At 37.9% G+C, this 26,226-nt stretch overlaps 7 protein-coding genes across 7 annotated transcripts; 2 read left to right on the forward strand and 5 right to left on the reverse strand.

Annotated features, from left to right (window-relative positions):
• Nucleotides 1-1,214: 1,214 nt before the first annotated feature.
• Nucleotides 1,215-3,271, reverse strand: LOC124335887. Its single transcript, XM_046789380.1, has 2 exons — nt 2,942-3,271; nt 1,215-2,390 (listed from the first exon to the last, which is right to left on the reverse strand). The coding sequence occupies exons 1-2, from the start codon at nt 3,080-3,082 to the stop codon at nt 1,734-1,736; spliced, it is 798 nt and encodes a 265-aa protein (XP_046645336.1). The 5' UTR covers nt 3,083-3,271; the 3' UTR covers nt 1,215-1,733.
• A 2,588-nt stretch (nt 3,272-5,859) lies between these two features.
• Nucleotides 5,860-7,203, reverse strand: LOC124336720 (filamin A-interacting protein 1-like). Its single transcript, XM_046790501.1, has one exon. The coding sequence runs from the start codon at nt 7,201-7,203 to the stop codon at nt 5,860-5,862; it is 1,344 nt and encodes a 447-aa protein (XP_046646457.1).
• Nucleotides 7,204-13,628: 6,425 nt separating this feature from the next.
• Nucleotides 13,629-16,306, reverse strand: LOC124338522 (transcriptional adapter 2-beta-like). Its single transcript, XM_046792608.1, has 11 exons — nt 16,207-16,306; nt 16,036-16,133; nt 15,832-15,891; nt 15,617-15,773; nt 15,318-15,556; nt 15,009-15,250; nt 14,712-14,943; nt 14,415-14,470; nt 13,994-14,237; nt 13,860-13,922; nt 13,629-13,797 (listed from the first exon to the last, which is right to left on the reverse strand). The coding sequence occupies exons 1-11, from the start codon at nt 16,211-16,213 to the stop codon at nt 13,696-13,698; spliced, it is 1,500 nt and encodes a 499-aa protein (XP_046648564.1). The 5' UTR covers nt 16,214-16,306; the 3' UTR covers nt 13,629-13,695.
• A 157-nt stretch (nt 16,307-16,463) lies between these two features.
• On the forward strand, nt 16,464-17,747 carry LOC124338524 (eukaryotic translation initiation factor 3 subunit F-like). Its single transcript, XM_046792610.1, has 5 exons — nt 16,464-16,621; nt 16,794-17,082; nt 17,150-17,241; nt 17,300-17,550; nt 17,614-17,747. Exons 1-5 carry the CDS (start codon nt 16,513-16,515, stop codon nt 17,695-17,697), a joined length of 825 nt encoding a protein of 274 aa, XP_046648566.1. The 5' UTR covers nt 16,464-16,512; the 3' UTR covers nt 17,698-17,747.
• A 15-nt stretch (nt 17,748-17,762) lies between these two features.
• LOC124338523 (cyclin-dependent kinase 1-like) lies at nt 17,763-19,525 on the reverse strand. The gene is made up of 6 exons (XM_046792609.1): nt 19,390-19,525; nt 19,107-19,286; nt 18,746-19,041; nt 18,530-18,685; nt 18,304-18,467; nt 17,763-18,235 (listed from the first exon to the last, which is right to left on the reverse strand). The coding sequence occupies exons 2-6, from the start codon at nt 19,153-19,155 to the stop codon at nt 17,983-17,985; spliced, it is 918 nt and encodes a 305-aa protein (XP_046648565.1). The 5' UTR covers nt 19,156-19,286; nt 19,390-19,525; the 3' UTR covers nt 17,763-17,982.
• Nucleotides 19,526-20,053: 528 nt separating this feature from the next.
• Nucleotides 20,054-21,339, reverse strand: LOC124338099 (GATA zinc finger domain-containing protein 1-like). Its single transcript, XM_046792166.1, has 3 exons — nt 20,818-21,339; nt 20,484-20,733; nt 20,054-20,428 (listed from the first exon to the last, which is right to left on the reverse strand). The coding sequence occupies exons 1-3, from the start codon at nt 21,235-21,237 to the stop codon at nt 20,265-20,267; spliced, it is 834 nt and encodes a 277-aa protein (XP_046648122.1). The 5' UTR covers nt 21,238-21,339; the 3' UTR covers nt 20,054-20,264.
• Nucleotides 21,340-21,559: 220 nt separating this feature from the next.
• On the forward strand, nt 21,560-24,370 carry LOC124335926 (F-box/LRR-repeat protein 4-like). Its single transcript, XM_046789436.1, has 12 exons — nt 21,560-21,667; nt 21,733-21,896; nt 22,007-22,097; nt 22,151-22,346; nt 22,406-22,667; nt 22,750-22,875; nt 22,935-23,059; nt 23,119-23,228; nt 23,296-23,457; nt 23,536-23,710; nt 23,793-23,981; nt 24,060-24,370. Exons 1-12 carry the CDS (start codon nt 21,661-21,663, stop codon nt 24,196-24,198), a joined length of 1,746 nt encoding a protein of 581 aa, XP_046645392.1. The 5' UTR covers nt 21,560-21,660; the 3' UTR covers nt 24,199-24,370.
• The last annotated feature ends 1,856 nt before the right edge of the window (nt 24,371-26,226 follow it).

Here is a 26,226-nt window from a genome sequence, read left to right on the forward strand (position 1 = left end):
TTATTTCGTGATGAGAACTTTGATTAAATTTCAGATGAGGGATGAAATTGCTAACTTGGTGGCTAGTGAGGGATAGATTTTCTCGCTATGACTTTTGTTGTTGTTGGGTAATTGCTTTCTGTCGGTAGTTCGTGATGATGTATAACGGGTGCGCTTGGTTGGATATTCGGTATTGCCCTTGTTTCCAATGGCAGTGGGGCGTATTCCCGTACCGCCGTGGGCACCAATATTGGCTTTGGGTTTTAAATGGGCTCTTGGGTGTTAGGTGTGTGATGTTTATCACAACAGTTTAAATGATAACAAATAAGGACTTTCAATGTGGTGTATTTACCAGAGCCGATGTGGAGGGCTACAGAAGCCGGTGACGATCTCCTGGGACTAGGCAGACGTCGGGCTTTTATAGTAGGTGAAGACAAAGAGAAACTTGGGGAAACATATTGCACCATAACCAGTGGTTATGGTCCAATAGAGAAATACAATGGAAGGGAAAGGAGGTGACTTGGTCCAATGATCAGTCACGGTCAATAAAGAGAAAGGACAACAGGTGTTGATATATAATGTCTAATAATAGAGCGTCAAGCAGGTGCGAGTTGCTTGGCCTCTATCAGAAGTGTGAAGTGGGTGGGGGAAGTTGCTACAGGTGGAGGTATTATTGGAGCTAATATTTTCTCCATTTCTTCTTCTATCTGGGAATCCCGTTTTTATTTTTCGCCTTGCACATTCTACGTCACATTCGATTTTTAATGCGCGGTGCTATTTGGCATGCCATGAGTAATCGTAAAGCAATAAGAAAAATGATAATTCCTGCAGTGCAAAATCCCATTATTTTTTAAAAAGTATCGATGTATCGTCTCTTGATTTTTGGCTAATCTTTTTGGCTATACCTAAATGTCCTGCTAACATGTGATCGTAGTTTCCTTTAAAACTTCCTTCACTTTAACAAGTGGTACTATTAATCTGTTATTTATGTCAATTATTTCTCCGTTTTCGTTATAACTGTATCGCTTAATATTCGTGTGATCCCCTCTGATCGTGTCGGCCTCCTTTTTCAAATTTTCTCTGTTATCATTTTCGTTTTCAACGCCATTGCGGGTCCTGGCTCTATTGTCGGTTAATATTTACTGGTTATCAGCCCTTTGGCTTGCTTCTTTTTCTTTTACGTCCCTATTTTCTGTTGAAATAGAAATTAACACGTGAGCCTGTTTGCAGCAAAGAACGCTTTTTATTGCTACTAGCTTAGTCACAATCGTCGACAGCAATGAGTCTCTCTCCCATTCCTTTTGTCTGGGTAGGTCCTTCCCCCCCCTTCCTTCGTTACTGGCTATCCTGCGTTGCCGCACTGTCCAGTTTGTTCATCTTTTACACTCAACACCTCCCCTCAAACTGGACCCCCAAAAATAAACATGATCACAGGATACACAACATATTTGAATCAGACATCAATACTAGGTTCTGTGTCACAAGACAAACAATAAAAATAAGAAAAAACTAATAGCCTCCTTTAACTCTTCAGTTATACCTCCCCTATATCCCGAACGCCAATATTGTCACGGGGATACTTGAAGTGAGTGGCAGCCTAGTGGTTGTAGCGGTCGATTCCCACAAGAGCAGTACTAGGTTCAAGTCTGTGCAGGTCATCATCTCTTGTGTTATGTCGATCGTAACGCTTCCTTTTTCTGTCCGCTTCTTCTTCTTCTCTCTCACGCCGGCGTTTGTATTGACGGCATTTAGCTCTAACATGCGTAGTGGAGTTGCACTCCCAGCATGTTCTCGGTATACCAGCGTTGTTGACTGGAAGGGTGGCTTCTTCCTTTCTTCTGACCATACTGGGCAGGAAGTGCTTGCTCTTTGTGCTCTTCATGCTGTGATTCATCTCTGTTCGGCTTACTGAGAAAGGCAGTATCAGATGTCGATTTTGCTTCTTCATCGTTGCGCAGGCTCTTGTCCAATGCTATAAGGCGAGTAGTCAGTTTCTTGAGAGTTTTCTCTGCAACAGGCGTGCTGTCCCATGCAAAGGCAAAAACACGGAACTCTGGAGGAAGTGACATGAGTATCTTTGCCATTATTTGATTATCATCAATAGCTATGTTGAGGCTCTTCAGACGGAATGCTATCTGTTCCAACTCAGTCAGGAAGCTTGATACACTTTGGCTTGGCCGAAAGGTGCATCCATAGAACTTTGTCCACAATAGGGTTGCATTGTCTGCGGCAGCTTCTTCATATTCAGTCTCCAATTTCATCCACATCTCTTGGGCTGTGCTACAAGACATCAGGATCCTTGATTGTTCTTCTTTGATGGCACCAAAAATGTTCTGCATTGCCCTGGTATTTCTCTTGTTCCAGTTGGTTATATCAGCTGCATTTTCAATCACCTGGTCAGCATTGCGTCTCTGATTGTGGTAATAAAACGAGAAGATGGTTAGGTTTGTGATATCCATGGCAGCCGCACATTATCTCAATGTGGAATCTCCCTCACATCATCTCGATGTGGAATAACTCTCACATTATCTCAATGTGGAACCTCTCTCACATCATCTCGATGTGGAATACCTCTCACATTATCACAATGTGGAATCTCCCTCACATCATCTCGATGTGGAATACCTCTCACATTATCTCAATGTGGAACCTCTCACATCATCTCGATGTGGAAAAGCACTCAGATGCTTGCCACTCTAGCACACACTTGTCCACAATCCTATGATGGAATTTAGCCAGAGTGACCAAACAGATTGAGAAAGAAACACAAAAAAGAGAAATGTCCAGCAAACACAAACACACCAAAAACAAAATCAAGTGGCAGAGATTAAGCACTCACGCCGGGATCTAAGGTTGTCAATTTAATAGTTGGTACCACGCCACAGATAGGCATCTCATATCGCGTTGTTGTCAGGCACGGATCACACACATAAAGAAAATAATAAATCATCAATAAACTCACTTCAGCAGGTTGCCGTTGAGTCCCGTTCACGACCTCCCAAAGCTCAACACTTTGTAATGCCAGCTTCATTCCAAATTTCCAAGACGCGTAGTTTTTCCCATCCAGACACCATACAACATGGCGGCCGCCATCTTTCTCCATCACTCCAGAAAAGAATTTCTAATTTCTTGGGAACAGTTAGCCGGGGACACACACACAAAAAAATAATTGATCAAACAGAGTAGCTGTTAGCTGTGCGTACAGCTGGGCCCATAACCTGTTGAAATAGAAATTAACACGTGAGCCTGTTTGCAGCAAAGAACGCTTTTTATTGCTACTAGCTTAGTCACAATCGTCGACAGCAATGAGTCTCTCTCCCATTCCTTTTGTCTGGGTAGGTCCTTCCCCCCCCCTTCCTTCGTTACTGGCTATCCTGCGTTGCCGCACTGTCCAGTTTGTTCATCTTTTACACTCAACATTTTCGGGTCTTTCTTTAACTTTTTGTTCTGTTTCAACTTCGTCCTCAGCCCTTTGGCTGGTTTCTATACGTATTCTTTCTATTAATGTCTTGCAATATTTATCTGTTCGTTGGACACTCTCTTTCAGTTGTCGATCGTTCTGCTTCTTTTTTCTCGAGGTATACGCTATTACGACTTCCTCTTGCCTATCTCGTGGGTACTTGCTTCGTCGGTCCCATTTGTATGTTCTGAGGGAGGAAAAGGTTGCATTTGTTCCAACACCGCCCCTATGCCATATCCTGATGCATCAGTATACATGATAAATTCGCGCGTGAAATCTGGATAGCTCAGGACAGGCTTAGACACTAAGCGTTGTTCAATACAAACAAAGGGGCCCCTTTTCTCTTCCTCCCATTTCCATTTTGCTGTCTTTTTCTGGAGTGCCGTTAGGGGTGTGCTATTTCTGCAAATGTACGGACGAATTTTCGGTAGTAGCCTGCAAAGCCTAAAATGATCGTAATTCTTTTGGGTTAGTCGGTTCCGGATAATTTTTACGCAGTCGATTTTCTTATTATTTCGGGTTATGCCCCCTCTTGAGCAATTGTATCCTAAATACTCGATTTATTTTTTTTTTGTTTACTGGGGGTTTTCATTGTTAAGGAAATTTTTTTTTAAATGTTTTTATCTCGGAATCGAAATAAGACTTCCGAAGAAAATAGACTGGCGGCAGCACCGGTGTCTATCAATCCTTTTGCTTGAATATCAAAGATTAAAATGGGGATTTTAAGGAGTGGGGTTATAATGGCTGGGACAGGCGGGGTCAGATTATGGAGGGCTAGGAGAGAGTTTATTGCTACATTTTCCATATCTAATTGCGACGTGACGGGTCGTTGATACGAGCCATGTCTGTCCAACATTCTCTAGCGATGTGTCCTCTCTTATTGCAATTGAGCATACAATATCTCTCGGGGCTAATTGCTGGTTGGTGGGTGCTGATCTTTTACTATATGCGTTATTGTTTTGTACTGTGGGCCACGCTTGTGGTGCGCCGTTGTACCCGTTGCGTTGGTTGCCGTAATTATGGTTTGTGTTATTATTATTAAATCTCGGATTATAATTATTAGGTCTGCGGGGGTCTCTGTAGCTGTTATTTTGGTATCTCTGTTCGTTTCTTCCCGAGTATGAACGTCTGTTTTCGCTTGGGTAGTTATCCCTATAGCCGGCTGGACTTTGTTCCCTCCTACGGGAGTAGCTGTTATCTCTCTCACGGTTATATCCTTGATTTCAATTTTCCTGGTTTCGGGTGTGTGTTTGTCCCTGTGGGGGTCTGTTGAAGTGTACTCGAGAGTCGTCCTGTCTCGGTCGTTGGTCTGCGGATTCTGCTCGTCTAGAACCGTAGTGGTCCACTGCGCCAATAGTGGCAATATTTTCTTGTGGGGATTGTTGTCTTTTAGTTACGTTTCCTAACTCTGTTAATTCTTTTTTAATTATTTTAATTTCTGATTTTTGTTGAGTTATTTCTTCATCCTGTTGTTTGTCGTGATGTGGAATACCAGCGATGACTGCCGTTATTTCTTTATCCTCGTTAGTTTCTTTATTTTGTAAAATTTGTTCCGAAATAAATAGTTGTTTACATAACTGATCGAAATCGTTAAAATCTTCTGGCATTCACAAATATATTTCGGCTTTTACTTTAGGTAATATTCCTTGGAGTAAGGTTTTGATTTTAATATCGTCTCGCATTTTCTTAACTGTACTGAGGAGTGCATCTTCTGCGTCGAATTTGTTTTTCTCGTCCAATTTTTCTAATTTCCATTCTAGGCTATCGTAAAGGCTAGTTAGCCTGGAATGTTCTACAATTTTCCTCTGGTTTTTGTTTTAGTTTGACAAATTTCTTTCTAAGGGCTGCTAAGTCGTATGAATCCTGAAATCTTTCAATTATTTCGTATTTCCAGTCTGTATAATTAATAAAGTCGCCTTGTTCTTCCGCATAATTATCGTGCCATTCTAAAGCTTCTCCTTTAAGACGATCTGAAAAGAAACCTATCTTTTGGTCATCGTCCCAGTCATTATTTCTTGCTACGTGTTCTGCTGTTTTTAACCATTCGGTGATTAATTTGTCGGCACTTTTCTCCTTTAAAAGTTGGAATTGATTTTTTGTCTTCCCGTGAAAAGAGTTCGCCTAATACTTTTACTATAGGTTTTGAGACATTATCTAATATAGTGGTATCCTGTGGGGGTGTCAACGTGGTTGTAAGTCGTGTTGTTGTTGCATCATCGTCTCCATTTTGACTTGCTCCGGCACCTGCTCCCATGTTTAAAATACTGTCTCTGCGGTTCTTTTTAAGTGTCGTATTACGTTTTTGTAGTTTAAAGATTGTTGTCGCCTGGCTATTATTTTGTGCTGTTAGGTTATCTATGATTTCTTGTAGGTTTTTAATAATATTTGCCTTTTCTGTATCGAGTTCGGTGAATAAAGATTTATCTACTGAGTCTCGTCCTGTCAAATTTTGGAGTTCGTCTATAAATTGTGGTCTCGAAAGTTTTTTCTGCGATCTCCTGAAAATTCCTTTCGTACTGATCTTCGGTCTCGTGATAAGCTTTTTCCCTGTCTTTTAAATCCTGTATGCGAACTTCGAGATTGGATATCCTACTTTCTAGGTGTTCCTTATCGTTTTTTAGGTCTATTATTTCTGTTTCGTATTTTTTAATTTGTAATGTGGCGGTAACGTAATTATTTTGGGTTTTGTCTTTTGTTTGGCTAATCTGAGTAATTAATTGTTTTCCTAATTCGTTTTCAAGTTTAAGTGCAGTGATTTGACTGTTGAGGGTTTCAATGTGTTTTTGACCTGCGGTTAAATGGGTTATTTCTAATTGTTTTTTTTCGGACTCGAGGGTATTATTGGCTTCTAAGATATTTGCTTCTACTACGAAAATGTGTATCTCTTTTATATCTAATGCTTTCTTAAGTTGATATTCGTTACCTTTTGCAGTTATGTGTTCAGATTCAAGGATTTTAATCTTTTCTTCAAGGTCTTTTACTGTTTGGATGCCGTTGGCGTTATAGTTTTCTGCTTCTCTAAGTTGCTCTTGTAATGTTTCTACGTGATTTTGGGAATCGTCTAAAAGTTTTAAATTAGTGGCGTTATCTTTCTTAAGTTGGTCTAATTTATCGATATCCTCTCGTTGCTCTTTAAGTTTTTCCTCAGCGGCTTTCCACTTTTTGTCTACTTTCTCTTTTTCTTTAATTAATTCAGTATGGGTTTTTCGGAGTCCTGCGTGTTGTAAAAGGGTTTCTCGTGTTAGTAAAGTAATTAATTCGTTGTTGAATTCGCGCTGTTTACCGTGAACGATCTGTAACTGTTGTACCAGGGGGTATACACTGTTTCCGTCTCCTTTAAGCAATATAATGTAACTTTTTAGGGTTGTAGTTGTTTCCCTTATGGTTTCTGGAGTTACTGAGGACTCGAGTTTGTCCTTGACGATAAGATAGACGTATTGATTTAAATTGTTATTAGTAGCTTTATGTGTTTTCTTTTTTTCGTCTTCCAACTGTAAAATTAGTTTGCGTACGGATGAGGTTTGGTGGGGTCTACTTATTTCAGTTAAGTAGGAAGATTCGATTTCTACTGATGCTTTCCAATTTGATAGGAAATTATTTCGGGCTGTATTAACTGCGGGGTCTGATATTGGAGTAAGTGGGGAATGTTCGAAAGTTTCTAATGGGGAATATGTGGAAGCTAGGTTTTCGTCTGATAGGTTAGGGTAAAGGGTGGTAAGAAAAGAGTTGAGAGAAGTCTCTGGATTGCTCAAAGAATCAGGCATCCGCTTACCTCCAAAAGATGTTAGAGAGTTCCACTTTTGTTGAATACAATTTCTATGTTCACGAGCACAAGTAAACGCATGCACTGTAAAAATACTGGCAGAAAGAAAGTCTCCACTGTTAGTCTACCATTGCTGGACTGACTTAAATCTAAAAGCGCTCAATCTTTTCAGAATGACTTAAATCTAAAAGCGTTCAGTCTTTTTGTTGGGACCTCCAATTGTAGAGTACTTAATTGCTTACCATGTATTTTAGTCTACAGTACATAACATGCATACAAGTATACAATCGAAAAGTATATGAAAGGGTGATCTTACTCTGGAGCTGGAGCTTGAAGGAGAGCTGAGAGAACTCTACCTTATTGCTACAGATATGGGAGTATTTATACGGATTAGACACGGGTATGATGAGTGACAAGCGCGGGTGTGTAAACATCATTAGCGTGAATAACGGTAAAGAGATGAGAAATGGCTTGGCTCTCGCTGTCACTCTTCCCGCTGTCATTTTTGCATATCGCGTTCCGTCTCCGGGCTGTTTTGGCTCATTACAATAGTGAAAAATACGACATTAAAAGGTTATTTAAATTTCCTCATTGTTCCTCTGGTACTCCTAATGTTCCGAATTGTGGTGGAGTTGTTATACTAATCGAACATATAGGCAAAGGCGGTATGATGAAGTTCCTTAATTCGTTGTCATGCTTGTAACTTATACTGCGTTCACTGCATTAATGATAATTCCATTTGTTGCTAGAAAATCGTAACCTTAGATGCAACCTTCATCTAAATTTGATAGTAGCCTACGTAAAATGGATGATTAAATGTATGTCTTCGAGCCAATTTAATACATAATTCATAACGGCCAATTGATTTTACGAGTTCTCCTGAAACTGTCCGAAACAGTTGTGTGTTAGGGTCGGAAACTTGTACTTCTTTAACATAATTATATGAAATACATACTAAAAAACGGTGTGCTAAGAAACTTGCAGCTGCACCGGTATCTACTAATGGTTGTGTCTTGAGGTTATTAAATGTTACTGGTATTCTCATTAATTGAGCTACACTAGCTATAATGGGTAATGTTTGTACATTGGGAGTGGTTAGTAAGCCTATTGTTGCTGTTGGGGTGCTTCTGGTGGATATGTGCGACATTCTCTGGCGTAATGTCCTCGTTTACCACATGCATAGCATTCTATATTACGTCTAGTCCTAACGTAACGTTGCGTATTATAATATCCTTCGTTAGATCTTGGTCTAGTACCGGTATAGGGAGCGGGGCGATATTGAGATTGGTTGTTTTGATTTCCTTGAAAATTCCTATTTCGTTGGAAATTGTTATTATCAGAAGGGCGCCTACGAAATGAATCTTTATTTGGGCGTTGAAACTGATCTCTATTGGTTTTATGATTAGAGTAATGTGGACGCGGTGGTGTTTGTTCTCTACGTTGGCGATTATCAAAAGACGTATTGTATCTATTTCCGCTTTGGCTACGTGAGCTGTAATATGGGTTTGCCCTACCTCTATTGTCGGAATAACGTGTCTCCGTACTACGTTGACGATTTGAGGGTTGCTGAAAGCGTATACGACTTTCTTATCTTGATCGCCCTCTATCGTCTGAAGGGGACCGGTGTCTATTATAGGCGTCACTAACGGCTACGGTAGGAAGTTCAATTGCGGTTGTTTCCTGCTGGACGGTTGGATTAATATTTAGTTCCTCTAGTTGTTTTTCAATATTAGAAAGCTTTTTCTTCTGTCTCTGAAGCTTGAAGTCTTGCTCATCTTCGTGAGCCGAAATACCTGCAATTGCTGCTTTTAAACTTTTGTCCTCATTCTGTTCCATTCTGTTTACTATAGTTTCTGCTGCATAAACTATTTCGCAAACATCTTCATATGAGCTATTTACGTCGATTCTGGTCCACACAACCTGTACTATTTTTGGTAACAAACCTTTAAGAAGTATCTTTGGTTTCGCTTCTCCTCTCATTTTCCCTAGGGACCTAGCCCGGACTACGGCTTCAGGGGGTGCAATTGTCTCATCAAGAACGATTTATTTTCCATGAATAATTTCATATAAATATAAATGATTAAGTCTTGAAAAATATGTCTGGGTACTTTGATCAGGCGTGGGTCATTCCATGACAAGTCGAATTTTTCCGTCACAAAAAAAATAGATTTACACAATTTTTTTACTGTGGGTTCTTATTGTTATTAAGATTACTTTTGCCAAAGGAAAAAAATTTCCGGTCAGCAGGAGCTGAGGAATAAATCCCCGAAATTTTCCCTTTTTTAATTTTTTAGATGCGTGTTTTTACGATTTATTTAACATTTGGCCTATTCATTTTTTTTAATAAAAAAGAAAAAATAGCGAAAAGAAAAAAAAAATTCTCTTTCTTTTGGTCTGTGCCTGGTAAAAAAAAATGTCTCCCGTCTATCCCAAAAATTGATCCCAAGATTAAAATTTTGATTGAATTTTGACAAAATCTGGCCGCTCGAACGGCCTTCATTTTTTTTTAAATAGAAATGTTTGTAATGAACGACGATAAAAAAAAATTCACGCTTAACCCGCTATCAGTTTAAAAGTAACAAATTTTTGAAAACCGTATTTTATTGTGTGTTTTCACCGCGGGCGGAGTGCGCGTGGGGGGCGCGCGCACCCTTTCAACCGGCGGATAAGGCGCAACCATGGGAGCTACTATGTGGAGAGCTACTGTTCTTAAAAAAAACAAACAAATATTATTCTAAATTTGCCAATTGGCAAGTATATCTGGCGGAAATATTGTCATGTTCATTTTTTGGAAGCTTAAAAATTCGATTTCTTAATGTGGTGGGTTTCAGAGTTTGAAGAAAAAAGAGAATTTAATGTCATTGTTTTGACCCCCGGCGGAGAATTGTGTTTTATTCGAGGATGTAAACCAACCAAAAATCAAAAAATTATTCCCTTATCACATGTTATCATAAAAATCCAATCTCTGAAGCCTCCCGCGCGCACCCCTTCAACTCCGCGCGCGGTGAAAACACGCAAAAAAATACGGTTTAAAAAAATTGTTAACTTTTAACAAGCGATCCACGATTCAAGTAGACCGAAATCATGGAGGGGCTTTCCTGACTAAATCCGGAAAAGGCCTCAAAAGTAAAAAAAAAAAATAGGCATGTTTGTCTTCGCACTCCGGATTTACCTGCGTTTGCAGAATTACAAAATTCTCACCCGTTTAGGAGTTATTTAGCTCTAAAGTTTGGGTTTTTTGAATTTTGTCAGAAAGTGGTGGGGCTTTGACATCCATTTTCGGAAAAGCGGGGGAGCTAGGGAAAAAACTAATTTTTTAAAAAGGTTTATTGCATACTCAACCACCGAAATCCAAAAGGAATTTCCTTTCCGGATTTTATTGGTTGAGATATGACTGATTTAGTGAAAGGATAATTTAGCTGGTTTCCCTCCCTGGCTTGCAGCCATTTTTTCGTACGGTCCGCTGCGCTCCTGGTGGAAGCCAGCTGAAGGTCTTATACATCGGCCAATAAGAAATCTGGGTTCACTATATATGAAGGCCTGTATAAATGCTATGGGTCTAATGTGAAGGCCGATATATAAGACCTTCTGCTGGCTTCCGCCAGGAGCGTCACCAGTTATATATTGAGATCCCCCTAATTCTTTTTTATAAAATTCGTAAGTAAATTGTTTTAACGAATTGTAGACTTGACTTTTTATGTCTTTCTGTTTCGTGAGAAAATCGCTTATCGTTATTCGTCAGGTAGATGTCCTATCTGCGACGTCTTTTGTAAGTTTAATTAACTCGTTCCACTGTGATAAAAAAATTTCTCTAATGGGCAAAATATTTTGTGGAAGGGATCTAATGTAACTTTCCTCTTCTAAGTCTATCTCCCCTATCAGGGACTCGTTCAAAGCAGCATAAGATGTATCTTTAGAAGGCAAAGTGGGAGTCGCCATTCACTTACCACTTTGGTGTCTCTCCTCTCGGTGCTTGAAGAATTAAAGGAGCAGGTGTTCGAAGACCAACTGGCGCGTTCACCAATTTGTGATGATCACAATATCACTAACACTTAAGTTACACTTATACTGAACTAACACTAACACATAAACACTGAGTAGATTATAAGGAAACTTGTATGTAATTTCAAAAAATTGTGGATTTCAATCATAAAATAAACATATAAAAAATTGCCTTAACGGTATATATATACGGTCTGAAAATTTTCTAAGTCCGATTGCACATTGCTTGCGTACTTATAAAGCTATAAAATCGAAAAAAAAGAGTTAATCACAGTTATTAAGTATTATTTTTCCAGCTTTAATAATTTTAAAATTAATAGAAAAAAATATGAAAAAAAAATAAGTAATGAATATGCGAACCGAATACCAGGACTCTAACCACTGTGACAACTAGTTGATGTCATTTATCGTAAATTTTAAAAAAAATATACTATTTTTCAGACGAATTTACAAAAGAAATTAGTATCTTGGTTCATAGAGGGCACCAAAGAAGTGCGACCAGCCCTGCAATTGGCTGTTAAGAATTGTGACTTTTGCACTAAGCTCCACCTCCTGTCCGGGAACTGGCTTCATTCGAGATAGCCGATTCCAACCATAAGTTCCCTCACCATACTAATACACCATGCTTAGTGACTCACCTTCCCCTTCCCCTCACCCTTCTCCGACTAAGCCTCCCCAGTTCTACCTCTCTTAGACTCTGAATCTAAGAACGTGATTTAACATTGAGATTGAGTCCAGTAACCATACTGATAGGTGGCCGCGGGTGCGTAGCACTATGACGGAATCGCAGTAGTAAAAAGGCGCTTAAGTATCGTACTATAGTAATTTGTATCACTAGTAAAATTGAAAATGGCTACAGTGTATCACTAGTAAAACCATGGTGTATTAGTATGGTGGGGGAACTTATGGTTGGAATCGGCTATCTCGGCTGAAGCCAGTGGTCGGCTATGATCAGCGCTGCCTGGTGGACAATTAGGTGAACTATGAGCTATGAACGGTTTGAAAATTTTCTAAGTCCGATTGCACTTTGCTTATTGTACTTATAAAGCTATAAAATCGTAAAAAATGAGTCAATAACAGTAATTAAGTATTATTTTTCCAGCTTTAATTATTTTAAAATTAATAGAAAAAAAATATGAAAAAAAATAAGTGATGAATATAGGAAACGAACCTTATCCCTCTAGTGTCGTAGCTTCGTAGCTCATTACTTTAACCACTGCTACAACCGGTTGATGTCTGTACTCAAAAAAGTTAAATTTCTATACTACGAGTAAACTGAGCCCCGGTCAAATCCGGGGAACTTTGGTCTAGCGTAAAGCCGTACTTTTTTGCTATTCGCTTTTCTGTAGCTTAATTATTTTGCAGACGAATTATTTTACAAAAGATATGTATTTTGGTTCATAGAGGGCACTGACAATAGCCGACCAGCCCTGCAATTGGCTGTTGAGAATTTTTACTTTTGCACTAAGCTCCGCCTCTTGTCCGGAAACTGGCTTCATTCGAGATAGCCGATTCCAACCAAAGTTCCCCCACCATACTAATACACCATGGTAAAACGTATCTCAAATAATACCGTTCGGTAGAAAATCAAAATTTTCTAAATAATTTATTTATTTCATACCAACAAATGGTCAAAAGTAAATTGTTTCATAATTCTTTTTCAAAATTTCGTGTGAAAAGGGAAAGTGATACAGTAGTATTTTGTAGTATAACGACAACGTCTCGTTAGTAACAGGCATCAACAGAAACACCCCCTATGATCCAGTATGATATTCACGGCTTCGCCGTGATGATCCCGAATGTAAATTTCACGGCTTCGCCATGGATGATACCGAATTTAATTTCACGGCTTCGCCGTGGATAATAATAAAATTATGTTCACGGCTTCGCCGTGATTGATAATAACTTGACGTTCACGGCTTCGCCGTGGATGATAATAATATGATGTTCACGGCTTCGCCGTGATTGTGATTCGGGAATTACCAATTTTATAACCTAACCTAACCTAAGCAAACCTAACCTAACCTAACCTAACCTAACCTAACCTAACCTAACCTAACCTGATGTTACTTGTGAACAGAAATACTAGTGAGACAATTTATCAATGCAACGAAGTTCTTATGATACAAGAACCACAAGAACTTCGTTCTTATGAGACATTTTACTTAAAGAACTAGTTATTAATGGGTACTGTTTCGAGTTACTAAACAATCAAATTATTAGCGATATATTTGACTTATGAAACACTTTACTTTCAACACTATATATTTATGAGCAAAAAAAAAAAGCTGTTATTTATGGCCACCTTTACTAGTGCGATTCCGTCACTGTGAGATGCACCCATACAAATTATATTAATATACTCTAAATTATTCGTAAAATTTAACTAATCTATCAAAACTAAAATGAAATGAATATTGGAAATTCGTTAAAAAAAACAGTTGAACTTTATTCAAAAAAGACAAATTTTTTCAACACAAAATTGCTTTTTTCACTCGACAGACAGAAAACCGGCTTTCGTAAAATAATTTACAATCATAGACTGCTCGTCAGCAGCCAGGCCGGGTAGGAGCGGAGTCTTGTCGGTCCCACTCTGAGAAAAAGATTTGTATTTTATTTCAAGTGAATAAATCAAGAGTGAATGATTCGACTTACCAATATGAGATTGGCCTTCAATGACGTATAGTACAATGGTCTCAAACGTAGATTTTGGCAAATCTGAGATTTAAAGGAAAACATTTATTGGATAAAACTTTAAAAATAATAATTAGAATAATCGTTTCACTGACTTGCTTTTCAGCAGGACTGAGCAGTTCTGAACCGGGACATAAAGTGAGATCGTCGCTCTTGGCGAGGAAATTAGCAACTGCCTCCTGCCATTCTGACTGTGAAAGTCGGGTATTAGCGGAGAGTACGGGCCCGAGTCGAGGCAGACTGCTTGAAACGCTGAGGACGCTGCTGTTGTTGTTGCTGCCGAAGGACGTGACTTTTGCGTCTCGAAAGCTTGAAAGTAGCACTTCTTCCCTTGCGTTGCTGCGAAAAAAAAAAAAAAAAAAAAAAAAGTTACATACATAAGCCACGAATTCACTTAACAATGCTAAGAACTAAGAAATATAGTTGAGATTTCGTAATATAATGCAAAGCTATCACAGGTAACTGATGAGTTAAACTGCACATAGTATGTAAAAAAGGGGAAATAATAAAGCTTACTCTGACTTGTGTAGTGTCCCAGGGTTTTGTACAATCGGCCCCGGTCCACTGCTTCCCTACGTTAAAGTCTATTGTTCAATTTCCAGTCTTTTATGGGTTCTAATTTAACTAGCTTGTAAGATACTTAAAATAAAGACACATAAGTAAAAAAATAAAATCGAATATTCAACCAATGGACACCACCAATAATGATTCATTTCAACGAAGTATTAACAGGTAAATAAACCAGTCGCACACTCTTACTATCGCTTGACGAAAACTATGCAAGCAATAGTACAGACTGGGAAAATTGCTTACGGATTTCCGGCGCTGGCGCTCCAACCGGGCTTCTTTCTTTCTTTCACGGAAGTATCGCAGTCGTTCATATTCAGTACATTCCTCGTGTCGAGTTAATCCATTCCTACGGTATTTGATTAGTTCTCGAATCCGCAATCGCAAAGCTCTCTCTTTAGTTAGATTGCGTAAGAATTGCTCATGCTCAGGTGCCGTGTGGAATTGGGAAAACGAACGAAATTTTTCTTGCGTTTCTCTGTACAAGGGAAAAAATGTAACTGTTTGTAATGAAAATAGTTAACTAATTGAAACATGAATTACTTTTCCTTTTGGGACTCCCTTTTTTTTGCGGCAGTCGTAGGTTTTTCCTTCTCTTTCTTGATAGCGTTAAAAAATTGGGATACCAGTTGAAAATCCCGAGCAACCCGCTTCCTTCGGGCTCTTTCCCTCAGGCGGCGAGTATACATATCGACTTGAGCCAGTTTTAGAGCCAAATCAATATCCTCGTCGTCATGATTAATGGCTAGATGAGAAACAATTGCCTCAGCTTCATTGTCATGTTCCTACAAAAAATAAAAATGATGTTGAAGTTTTTAAGACAAGTTTGTTTTATGACAAATTAAGACCCACCCTTTCAAAATCATCTCTTTGAGGCATGTATCCAAGTTCTAATGTTTCTTCAGGTTGAATAGCTAAAGGTGGTAGTCGTGATGTGATGGATGGAGATAGAGGTGCATTATCTGGACAAGTGTGATCAATTGCTGCCAAGCGAGACTCTCCACTTGCCAGAAGTCCATTTGGAAGCCCTTGCCATGTTAGTTTACCTATTGTTCCTGTGACAAATCTATCACAGTAGTGTTCTTTGCATTCTATAAAAACATAGTTAGTGAGTAACTGATGATAAAATTCTGATAAAAATCAACAATTACTTTCTGAATCCCGTGTTTCTACATGTTTCGCAACATCTTCCCAATTTCCATAACCAAACTGTTCTATTGCATCAAGTAACTGATAGTCTTCCCTTGCAATCCAGCCACCTTCATCCTCCCTTTGTTGGTCAGGAAAAATACTAAAAGTACCAGGATCCTAGAAATTAAAAATAAAGTATTTATTCTGAGTTTGATAGAAAAACTGAAATACTCACTATTAATCTATATCCATGACTACTTTTATGTGGTCCAATTTCACAGCCAAGAGAGAAACACTAGAAAGACACATTGCAAAACTGTGTTATTAAAATAATTCAAATTCGCCGCCGACCAACCGGCAATACTACTCCGGTGGGCGTCATAACAAACAACAAAGAAGGAAGGGGAGGGATTCATTCAACGAAGATTTTATACCACACCTGTAAACAAAGTTCGTAATCGACACAAACGTTACATCGGATTCGAATGCCAAGGATGTCGTCCTGACAGTAGCCACATCGATGCTTCATAAATAAATCTGAGGAATGGATACAGAAAGAAAGATTTTCAATTTTCGAAAATAAGGATTCAACGAGAGCATTTTTTTTTACCCGCCATCTTTAGCCTTCCCTTCCCATCAAGAACAACTAAGCTATGCCAACGCTAGCGAAAGCATTTGGTCGCGCCCTCTGGTGACTGAGAAGTGAGAAGTCTTTAAAAAATAATTAAAATGACGTGTAAAATTTATAAACAATGTACAACATACATTTTATTAAAGTTAATTTTTTAAAATGTATAACGAGACGTGTTTGGTAAATATAAATAATTCAACATATTATATATCACCAATTGGCAACTAGTTCGTGTCGGCTTTTTCAGCTCAATGCGGTAGTGGTCTGCAAAAAAAGTCACGCAAAATGGCTCTCAATCTGACTGTCAAGTTGCATCCTGTTGTATTATTTCAGATTATTGACTCTTATGAGCGTCGTAATCCTGATGCACAGAGAGTAATTGGAACGTTGCTTGGTAACATACAATTTAGATCATCTGTTTGCTTTCACGTTTTATTGTTTTTTCGACTGTTGACACGTGTATCGGTATCGAGTACCTGACAAAATCTTTGGATTATATACCTAAATTCCTATAATATGCGAAATCGAAGTTGTGATAACTCATTTTTCATATTGATTTTTTCCAGGCACATCAGATAAAAATGGTGTAGAAGTGACCAACTGCTTTTGTGTGCCTCACAATGAATCAGAAGAAGAAGTGGCTGTGGAATTGGACTTTGCCAAGGATATGTATGACCTGCATCGTAAAGTTAATCCCCAAGAAAGCATTGTAGGTTGGTGGGCAACTGGTACTGGAGTCACATCTCACTCTGCTCTTATTCATGAGTACTACTCCAGAGAGTCCTCCAATCCTGTTCACATTACAGTGGACACCACATTGCAAGATACCCGTATGGGAATCAAAGCTTATGTCAGGTACATGCTATTAATTCAGTATGATACAATTGCTTTGAAAAATAATTATCTTTAAATTATCATCTAGTGTCCCAATGGGTATCACAGGCAAAACTATGGGATGCATGTTTGCTCCTGTTTCTGTTGAGATAGCATGCTATGACCCAGAAACTATTGGATGTAATTATAATAGAAAATGTGTATGTATACTGGGAATTAATCTTTGATTGTTTTACAGTAAATGCCTGCCAGAAAACCAAAACCTCGGTTAAACGTCAAGCGGGCATCGCTTCGGATCTTACTCAGATTGTTGAAGCCTCGCAGCAGATGGAAAACATGCTGGACACTATCTTGGCTTATGTTGACGACGTAATGAGTGGCTCCAAAACGGCTGACAACACGTTTGGTCGTTCTCTATTAGATATGGTTCATTCGGTACCTAAAATGACACCCGACGAATTTGAAGAGATGCTTAATTCAAACCGAAAGGTAGAAAACATTACCCAATATTTACTTATTTAATCTAATTTTTGTAAAACTTTTTTAATTTAGGATTTATTGATGGTATTATATCTATCACAACTTACCAAGACTCAACTGTCGCTGAACGAAAAACTCACATTGTTGACAATTTAATTCAGAACGTTGATATAAAAAATAAAAATGAACATCTCCCAATTAAAAAACAATTTTCTCTGATGTAGTCCTCGTGAGCATATTTATTAGGAAACTATAGTATACAGTCACACGTACACAAGGGGGAAGAAAATTTCTTCGCTACCAAGGAAAAGAATCACACCCATCTTCTCTCAGAGAGCAAAAAAAATGATGATTAGGAAAAGCGAAAAACAGAATTTCAAGAAACGACCATCAGGAAGTTGGCCAGGTTTAGTAGCTATCGTTTACATGAGGAATGCTTAATTAAGCAGGCACATTGGTGGGTAAGATAGATTTATCCAGATCGGTAAACCAAGCATGATCTAAAGCATCCTGAGCCGTGATACGAAGGGCTGGATCGTAAATGAGAGTTTTTTGAAGCAGATCAAATCCAATCGAGTCAAGTTGCTTCACGGAATTTTGAAGGTGGTAAGTATTCCAATTAGGGAAAGTAGGTTTATAGTCGGGCATTTTTGAAACGCCTGGCCACATTTCCTCCGTGGGCGTCTTCATTACTCTGTGTTTCAAATAAAATAGGAACAAATGTAATTTTAAAAATTAAAAAAAAAGGACAAGTAACACTACCGGAAAATACGGTAAAGCTGATCAATTTCCGAATCTCCTTGGAACAATGGCTTTTTCGTTATCATTTCAGCCATAATACAGCCAACCGACCACACGTCTATGGGGCACGAATATCTTGAGGACCCAAGCAATACTTCAGGAGCACGGTACCATAGAGTAACAACCTTCGTGAGTTCAAAAGAATTTATAGTATACGTCCATGCATTGGGAACCTTCTTTCCTTTACCTCGTGAGTGTAGACACGAACAGGAACTCCAAATACGCGCCCAAGACCGAAATCAGCAATCTTAATAATTCCGTTTTTATCGATGAGTAAGTTCTGGGGCTTCAAATCTCTATGCAAAACTCGACGTCTATGACAATATAAAATGCCTTCCAAAATCTAGAGGGAAAATATAAATCAGGCCAATATATAAATGAGTCCTAAATCTTCTAAGCAAACCTGGTGGCAATAAGACTTAACAAGAGTTTTATCCATCAACTGCCCAGTTGGAATGCTGTCCATGTACTTTTTAAGGTCCATTGACAGGAACTCAAAAATTAAATACAGCTTTCCTTCTTGCATCAAAACATCCTCCAGACAGACGATATTGGGATGTAGCAGCTCTTTCAAAAGTGATATCTCCCTGATGGCTGTCGAAGGAACACCATCATCTTCATTTTCAAGCCTGATTTTCTTCATGGCAACAAATTGTTGAGTCTTACGGTTTTTAGCCTTGTAGACAACACCATAAGTACCTTTGCGAAACAAAAGTTTTAAAATCAGTTCAAGTTACACAGCTTAGTGTACCAGGGATCATTACCTTCACCGATCTTTTCTATTTTGGTAAAGTCTTCCATTGCAGAAGGCATCACTATTGTTTGTTAAGAAACAAGAACAAAAACCAAAAAGTGTGAAGAATTGAAATCTCGGGAAAGTAACGGAAATTTGAAGTCGAATGGCAGCAAACAAAAACTGGAGTGACGTATTCTTCGTATTCCACCTGCAAATCAGATTGTCATCAATTGATTCGTAAGACTCTTGCATAAAATATTTCGTTACACGATAAACAGAGAATAATCTAACAAAGTAAAGAAAGTTCGTACCCAACGTGTTTCCACAGACTCGACTTTAAAGGAAAATGTGAGCACACTTGGATGTCAAAGAGACGGTGGCGGCCGTTGGACTAAGGAATGTAACCGCCAAATTTTGAAACGACTTCATCACTTCACAGAATCACGGCCCTCTATGGGTGATAATCAGAAACCCATTGGACAAAATGGATGTATTTGACGAACCTACTATACGATTTCGAATTTGTTATAGTTCTTTTAAACTTTTTTAAGGTTTTGAATTAAAACTCAAATTAAAATAACAAATTCCCGCTGGTGATTTCAAGTTATAATTGTCTATTAGTTCGAATGACGCTAGTATTATGAATGAATAAAACCCATACAAGTTTGAAAAACTCATTAACATATTATCGATATTATTTTTAAATATCATTATATTTTAAATGAACTGTTTATTACCACTATAATCGAAACATTTTTACCGGTAGACTAGAAAATATTTCAGCTCAAAATTTCAGCACAAAATAATTTCTAAAAACATTGTTACCCGCAAGGCAAGCCGTAATGCAGGAATGGTCAAGTATTATTTTTAAGAAAGCCGTGCAAGCAGGTAAAAAAATCTATAATTTCCGACATGTAATTTTCGAAAATATCTTACTAAAATTTTGAAAACTCTTAAAAATTTAGAAAAGAACACTTAAAACAGATCAAACAATTTAATTTACTTTTCCTCCGAATTTCAGTGAGGTAGCAGAACATGTGACAAATATTTTTAGTTACAAACTTTAGAAATGATGGAATTGTTTTACAAACGAATCTGTAATGGCATTAAAAGACACAAAGAACAAAAGAGCCGGCTGCCTTGGTCTTTCTATTCTACTATAAACGGATGATCCTGGTGGAATTTTTCATGAATGAATAGTTCTTCGTACGGCACCCATACTTGTCCAAATATAGCCAGCTTCTTTTTCACTGGACACTCGAACATTTTCATCCAGTTTGTAATATTCATTCGGCGCATGCATTACGAAATCAAGATAATCCAGCTTACGTGGCAATTCTTCTTCAGGACCTAAACCAAGACTGTTTTAATGCTGAACAGAAAAAAATATATAAAATTCACATACCTAAAATATATGTCTGTGGATCAAATCCCACATCTGGAGGTGGTGAACTTTGAGTTGGGATGAGCCAAGTTAATACAGCACTTTTTTCACAAAATTGGTCTTGCAGAAGCCCACGAATTTGTGCATAATAAACTCCATCATCTTCATCTGTGACTGAAACTATGTCCCCCACTTGATAATAAATATCATGATGAAACAAATGCCCACTTGTAAAAGAGGTAGAAGCAACAGTGGGGGCTTTAGATGGTAGCTAAAATTAAAAAAGGAAGAATTTATAAAAAGTTTTTGGAAAAATCTATTTAATTTTTCTATCAAATTTATGGATTTGTTTAACCTGTTTCTTGAAAACAGCTCTTCTTCCACGTCCTTTGCCAACTGTTGCTTTATTGGCAGTTCCTAGTTTCTTGCTTCTTCCACGTGTCTTTTTTGTTCCTGTGCGTCCACCTCTACTGTTTAAAGTTGTGTTTCCTGACCTTGTCCCTGGGCCAAATTCATTACGTGGCTTTATATCATCCACAAGTTCATCCACAACAACATCATCCACTTCAATAGTTTCATTATAAGCATCTTCTTCTTGAAATTTTATTTCTGGTGAAGGCGCCTTTTCTATAACAATAGATTCTGTTTTCACGGTGGTTGTCAGTTTCCCTTGAAAGCATTCGCTGCAAACTGTATTTCCTTCGTTGTTTTTTTGCCATATCTCTGATATGTTGATATCGCATTTAAAACAAACAGGTTTTATTCCAAATGGCATGGTTAAGGTTAATAACAAAATCTATTACTTGAAATAGCACTAGCACCGAAAACGAGTCTCCAAAAATTGTTTCACTTTTTATTTACAAAGCAGAAGACTTTTACTTAGGTTGTGGACAACAATCTACAACATTGCAATTTCTAACTTGTATAATTTTATATAAAAATAGTTTAAACATTGAATGTAAAATTAAATTTTTAAATAAAAATTGGGTGTGATGAATCAAAGTCTTAGTAAAATTTAAATTTACCATCGATTGGATGGTAAATGACTACTAGAGAACTAGACGCTAGCTGGCGCTCAAAATGAATTTTCCGTTTGTAAACAAAACCATTCTTCTGCTAGATATTTGTATTTTGGACTCCCCGAATCATATTTTGTAATCCCCCAAATTTGATCTGTGATAGACATTTTGAACGATTCATGTTGGGTGAGAATGAAATGTGTTAACATTTTTTTTCCTACATTTAAATCAATTTTATATGATTTTATTAGGAAATAGTGAAGGCCTCATTTTCATAGAGCAGTATGCCAGCAAGGTGACATACTACACTTCACAGTATGGAAGTATAAATGGAGTGTCTTACACAGCCAACAATTTAATCGGTCCTCCTTCTCGATATCCGGCATATGGAGATTTTCCTGAAACCTACGTTCCGGTACTTTTTTATTAAAATTATTAGTGCAAGTGTGAAATAAAAAGCATACAAAGACTATATGTAGAGGAAGGTATATTTAAAAAAAAAAAAAAAAAACATTTGTTCTTCAGAGAACATATGGGCCATGGTGGAAAGAAACATTAGTAATTTCACCTTCTAAAGGAAAAACTGAAGTTCTCATAACAGGACAGGATTTTGTTGGTAATTCATTCATTTTACAATTAGGGACTTTTTTTTACATACTTTAAATGTAGATATCCTGTTTCAAAAACCTGTCTATCCATACTGTGTAAATGTATATGAAACATATAACTCTGGTTGTGTGAGGCGACTGTGGGCTGGTGATGGCCAAGGAAATTGGAAATTGTTTCATGAAAATCATATGAAAAAGTCTCTGAAGCATTCACAGATATTTTCTTCTGAACCTCATCATCTACAGTTTCTGACTAGGTAGAACTGAGTGTTTAGCCTCACTTTTTCAGCACAATTCCTATTAAATATTTCTTTAGCATTATTAGAGTTGAAATAGACAGCAGTTTGGCCGATTATTATCCAGAGATCGATGCTGTTCTTCTGGTTGGAACAGAAACCTATCCTCCGTTTGAAGAATCGCTTAAACTTTGTGTCACAGGATTATCTACGAAAATTATTGGATTGGGGCTCCATCGTTTAGTGCCAGGCTTCAATGCAATCGAAAGTATACAACGGCTCTGTTTTAAGTACCAAGTCCCAGCGCAATCCTCAACTATTTGCCATCTCAGTAAATTACCCGTGAGGACCGAATTTCATCAAGTTGATCTTGTTTCTTTTTACTGCTTTATTTAGTTTTTTTTTTTTTTTTTTTTTGTAACAGGAAGAAATTTTACGCATAATACTCTCATTTTTGGATCTTCACAGCTTGTGCTCTTTAGCATGCGTCTCGACCTCATTCAATAAAATATGCAAGGATTCGGTGCTCTTCACTTCAGTGAATTTAAAAGTATTAAACATCCACTTTCAGTTAGCCCAATTTTTCTTCTAATGGGTTGATTATTTTAGCCATATTGGTATTGTGTCAATCTTTCATCATTAGAATGGCTGACTGTTCGATGCCAGTGTCTGCAGTATTTGGACATGTCATGGTGTGGAAACTACGGAAAATTGAGTTCAACTGATTTTTCATGGTCTGGTTTTATCTACTTTAACTTTACATAAAAATGATTAAACTTTTCATTCTCCATAGGTTCATCAAGCAATTTGGAAAGCGTTTGCGAATTTTGCGCTTAGAGAATTGCACTTTTCTAAATAATGAAGTTCTTTACTGGATTTCAACCTGCTGCCCTTGTTTACAAGGTAAATTCGTAAAGGTAAAACAAATTGAATTATCGGACTTTCATGATAAAATCATTTTTATTTTCAGAGTTGAATTTACGGGGATGCCGTGATTTAGAGTCAAATGCGTTTTGGCATTTGGGAAAATTACACATGATGGAACGATTAATATTGGATAATACGCAGATTGAGTTGCCTACTCTTCTAGTCAGTTTGCAATCGATGACGTCGCTTTCTCACCTTTCACTTGGTACTTCTTTCGTCGTTCGTACCAATGTTTTTTACTTTTTCGTTTCAATGTCTTACCTTCTTTGTTGTTCTTGAATAGGCGCTTGTCAAAATCTTGCCCTTTCCGGATCACTAGATGAGATTGTTCGCTGGCTAAATCGACATAGGCCGGGTATTATTTCCCTTGATTTATGGAGAAATGGTCATCTGTCAAATCACGGAATGGAAGTTCTAGTTGGACTTGGAAATTTAAGGGAACTTGACATTGGCTGGTGGTAATTTGGATTTAGTGCATCACTCGTTTGAATATGTATGTATATTTTTTAAATATTTTTTGATCATGTGTTAATTATACAGTGGTCTACCACCGAATGGTAACTGGATATCCCTACTAGCCAATCGCTGTCGATCTTTGGAAAAATTGTTCCTGACCGCCGCTAGAACAGCCAAAGACACTGATTTGATAGCTATTGCGCAATTTTGCCCTAATTTAAGACAACTCGATTTGCTGGGCAACAGCTACATAACATCGGAAGGATGTTGCAGGCAAGTTTAACGTTTATAATTTATATAGTAGGAAATTACGTATATTACAATCGCATTTTTAATTTTTTTTTTAAATAGAATACTAGATCAATGCCGAAAGCTGCAGTTACTGGATGTTAGCTACTGTTGTCAGATCGACGCGGGGCATGTATCAAATTGGAGACGAACATATCCTCATGTTAGTATCAAGCGTATATTTATCAACGAAGAAGATTAATTATAAAATTTTTTTATTTGAAAAATCTCGAATGGTTTTACAATAATTGCCAATAGTTTTGTGTGTGCCCGAATAGCCATATCACCTAAAAGTGCCCAATTTAATAATTTACAGAATATTATTCTGCAACTCGCGTGTCTAAACAATGGAAGTAAAAGCAAACAATCTTGAATCATGAACTCAACTCCATACTTATTTGAAAATTCTTAATCAAACAAATCTTTTCATAAAGAATACGTGTCCCTCCTCAATTGTTTTATACTTGAAAGTTAACCTGCAGTTGTCAATTCGTTTATCATAAGGATAAAGCAAGAAAGTGCATCCGGTTCCTTGTCAGTCATGAATATTTTTGCTATCGGCTATCGGGGAAGAAACACGAGTAAAATGTTTTTGTGTTTTTCCACTTGACGTGCTTAGGGAAGAGTGGTGGTGAAGCAAGTTTCTTTGAATAGTTGTCCACATGTAAGTTTATTACGAATAGTGATTTACGTCAACCGCGATTGTTTTATAGCCAGGAAGGAGAAAAACCACACGAATTTTTCTTGATAACGACTATACCCAAATTTCTCGTCAGTATTTTCTCCGTAGTCGTTTCTCCGTAGTTCGACAGAAGTTGTCCTTCATTTTACAGTAGAAAAGACCTCATTCTTACTTCTATCATTCCCGTTTTTTTGTTAAAATGAGCATTATTAGCAATTTATTCTCTGAGAAGACGAGGCCCATTTGGACCGTGGGTCTTCCTGTATTCACATTCGTTTTCTTTCTGCCGTACTGGTTTATTTTGTGCCCTTTTCTCTGGCGAAAGTATCCAGCCGTCGGGATTAACAATCGTGCCTGGAACAGTCCTTGGCTTTATGGCTACTGGTTGACTGCAGCCGGAGTGTGGATCTCTGTCTATATAGCAGATAAGTATTGTTGCAAGAGGGAAAAAAATCTAGAGAACGATGAAGATTCTTTGAGGTCAACTGAAAAACTGTTATTGCCGAGTCAAAGCTTTAAAACTTCAACACCGTTCCGCGTCACCCCGTTGGCTGTGCAGCCCAAAAGAGAAGAAAGCGAAATTCCGGGATCTATTGAGCAACACATTAGAGGGATCGATATTACTTATGCTTACGTCCAACCGAAATCCTCTTTGAAAACTATGCCTCCGAGTCGACCCTCGGAAAACGAATTTACTTGGGATAACGAGGACATTCCGTGGTCGAGTGGTGAAGGTGAAAGTGTCGACAGTTTTTATTCTCTGGATGTTTCAACTTCAAACTTCGATTTTACAATTAACAATACCATCGAAGAAGAGAAAAGTGTTGAAACTGCTGCAGAAGATCTCTATCCTGCTGAACTTGAAAGTACCGATGATATTACTCTGTGCGCTGGAATTAGCTCAAACTCTGAGGAAGAAACGCTGATTGAAAGTACGCTGCTGGGCGCAGTCGCTTTGAAGGAGAAAGAAAACTTGGACGAACTGACTGCTGGGATGCCTGTTCAGATCAATAGCACGCCTATTACTCTCCCATCTGGTGCGGATGCAGTCGACCCGACATCAAACGAAGACCATTCGTCATTAGAAAATGACTCTTGTGTAAAGAGACGCTTCAAAGACCGGGAGGATAGACCTTGTTGGAACGCTGCCGATAACCGAAACTCTTTAATTAAAAGAAATTTAACTCCCAGCAGTGATGCAAGACGAAAATCCAAAAGATTGACCTTCAGTTAATGCGTCGAGAGTTTCACGTATCTTTTTACTTCTCAACCAGCTTCCTTGTTGACATTAAGCAACACTGATATATAAAACGGAAATGTTTTTTTCTTATTTCTTTCCTGTTTTCGTAATATCTGTTATCTTACATCAATTCATATTTAGTCTTTTGTTTAATAGAAAAAATTAAAAGCGCCCACCAGTGATGGCATTATTTTCACTTTATTTAGGTTTAATTTCAGAAGCATACAACAGTCTATACCAACATGACGGCAATAAATTACCCGTCTTTATCATTTTGATGCAGCGCAAATTTAGCTTGTCATGAGCAT

Source organism: Daphnia pulicaria, chromosome 4 (assembly GCF_021234035.1).
Source record: "Daphnia pulicaria isolate SC F1-1A chromosome 4, SC_F0-13Bv2, whole genome shotgun sequence".
NCBI lineage: Eukaryota > Metazoa > Arthropoda > Branchiopoda > Diplostraca > Daphniidae > Daphnia > Daphnia pulicaria.

What these genes read in the sequence shown, in the direction of transcription:
- LOC124335887 (XM_046789380.1), bottom strand. Translation starts at nt 3,082, where the DNA reads ATGGAGAAAGATGGCGGCCGCCATGTTGTATGGTGTCTGGATGGGAAA. An exon ending in CTCAACGGCAACCTGCTGAA is followed by an intron (nt 2,391 to 2,941) that starts GTGAGTTTATTG and finishes TACCACAATCAG; the next exon opens with AGACGCAATGCTGACCAGGT.
- LOC124336720 (XM_046790501.1), bottom strand. Translation starts at nt 7,203, where the DNA reads ATGCCTGATTCTTTGAGCAATCCAGAGACTTCTCTCAACTCTTTTCTT.
- LOC124338522 (XM_046792608.1), bottom strand. An exon ending in AGAAACACGGGATTCAGAAA is followed by an intron (nt 15,557 to 15,616) that starts GTAATTGTTGAT and finishes ATGTTTTTATAG; the next exon opens with AATGCAAAGAACACTACTGT. An exon ending in GGGACACTACACAAGTCAGA is followed by an intron (nt 14,238 to 14,414) that starts GTAAGCTTTATT and finishes TTTTTTTCGCAG; the next exon opens with CAACGCAAGGGAAGAAGTGC.
- LOC124338524 (XM_046792610.1), top strand. Translation starts at nt 16,513, where the DNA reads ATGGCTCTCAATCTGACTGTCAAGTTGCATCCTGTTGTATTATTTCAG. An exon ending in AGTAATTGGAACGTTGCTTG is followed by an intron (nt 16,622 to 16,793) that starts GTAACATACAAT and finishes GATTTTTTCCAG; the next exon opens with GCACATCAGATAAAAATGGT. An exon ending in GGAATCAAAGCTTATGTCAG is followed by an intron (nt 17,083 to 17,149) that starts GTACATGCTATT and finishes ATTATCATCTAG; the next exon opens with TGTCCCAATGGGTATCACAG.
- LOC124338523 (XM_046792609.1), bottom strand. Translation starts at nt 19,155, where the DNA reads ATGCCTTCTGCAATGGAAGACTTTACCAAAATAGAAAAGATCGGTGAA. An exon ending in AATAGAAAAGATCGGTGAAG is followed by an intron (nt 19,042 to 19,106) that starts GTAATGATCCCT and finishes TGTTTCGCAAAG; the next exon opens with GTACTTATGGTGTTGTCTAC. An exon ending in CAGCTTTACCGTATTTTCCG is followed by an intron (nt 18,236 to 18,303) that starts GTAGTGTTACTT and finishes TTTGAAACACAG; the next exon opens with AGTAATGAAGACGCCCACGG.
- LOC124338099 (XM_046792166.1), bottom strand. Translation starts at nt 21,237, where the DNA reads ATGCCATTTGGAATAAAACCTGTTTGTTTTAAATGCGATATCAACATA. An exon ending in GAGCTGTTTTCAAGAAACAG is followed by an intron (nt 20,734 to 20,817) that starts GTTAAACAAATC and finishes TTTTAATTTTAG; the next exon opens with CTACCATCTAAAGCCCCCAC. An exon ending in TCCACAGACATATATTTTAG is followed by an intron (nt 20,429 to 20,483) that starts GTATGTGAATTT and finishes GTCTTGGTTTAG; the next exon opens with GTCCTGAAGAAGAATTGCCA.
- LOC124335926 (XM_046789436.1), top strand. An exon ending in GCCATCTCAGTAAATTACCC is followed by an intron (nt 22,668 to 22,749) that starts GTGAGGACCGAA and finishes TTTTTGTAACAG; the next exon opens with GAAGAAATTTTACGCATAAT. An exon ending in AGTTCAACTGATTTTTCATG is followed by an intron (nt 23,060 to 23,118) that starts GTCTGGTTTTAT and finishes CATTCTCCATAG; the next exon opens with GTTCATCAAGCAATTTGGAA.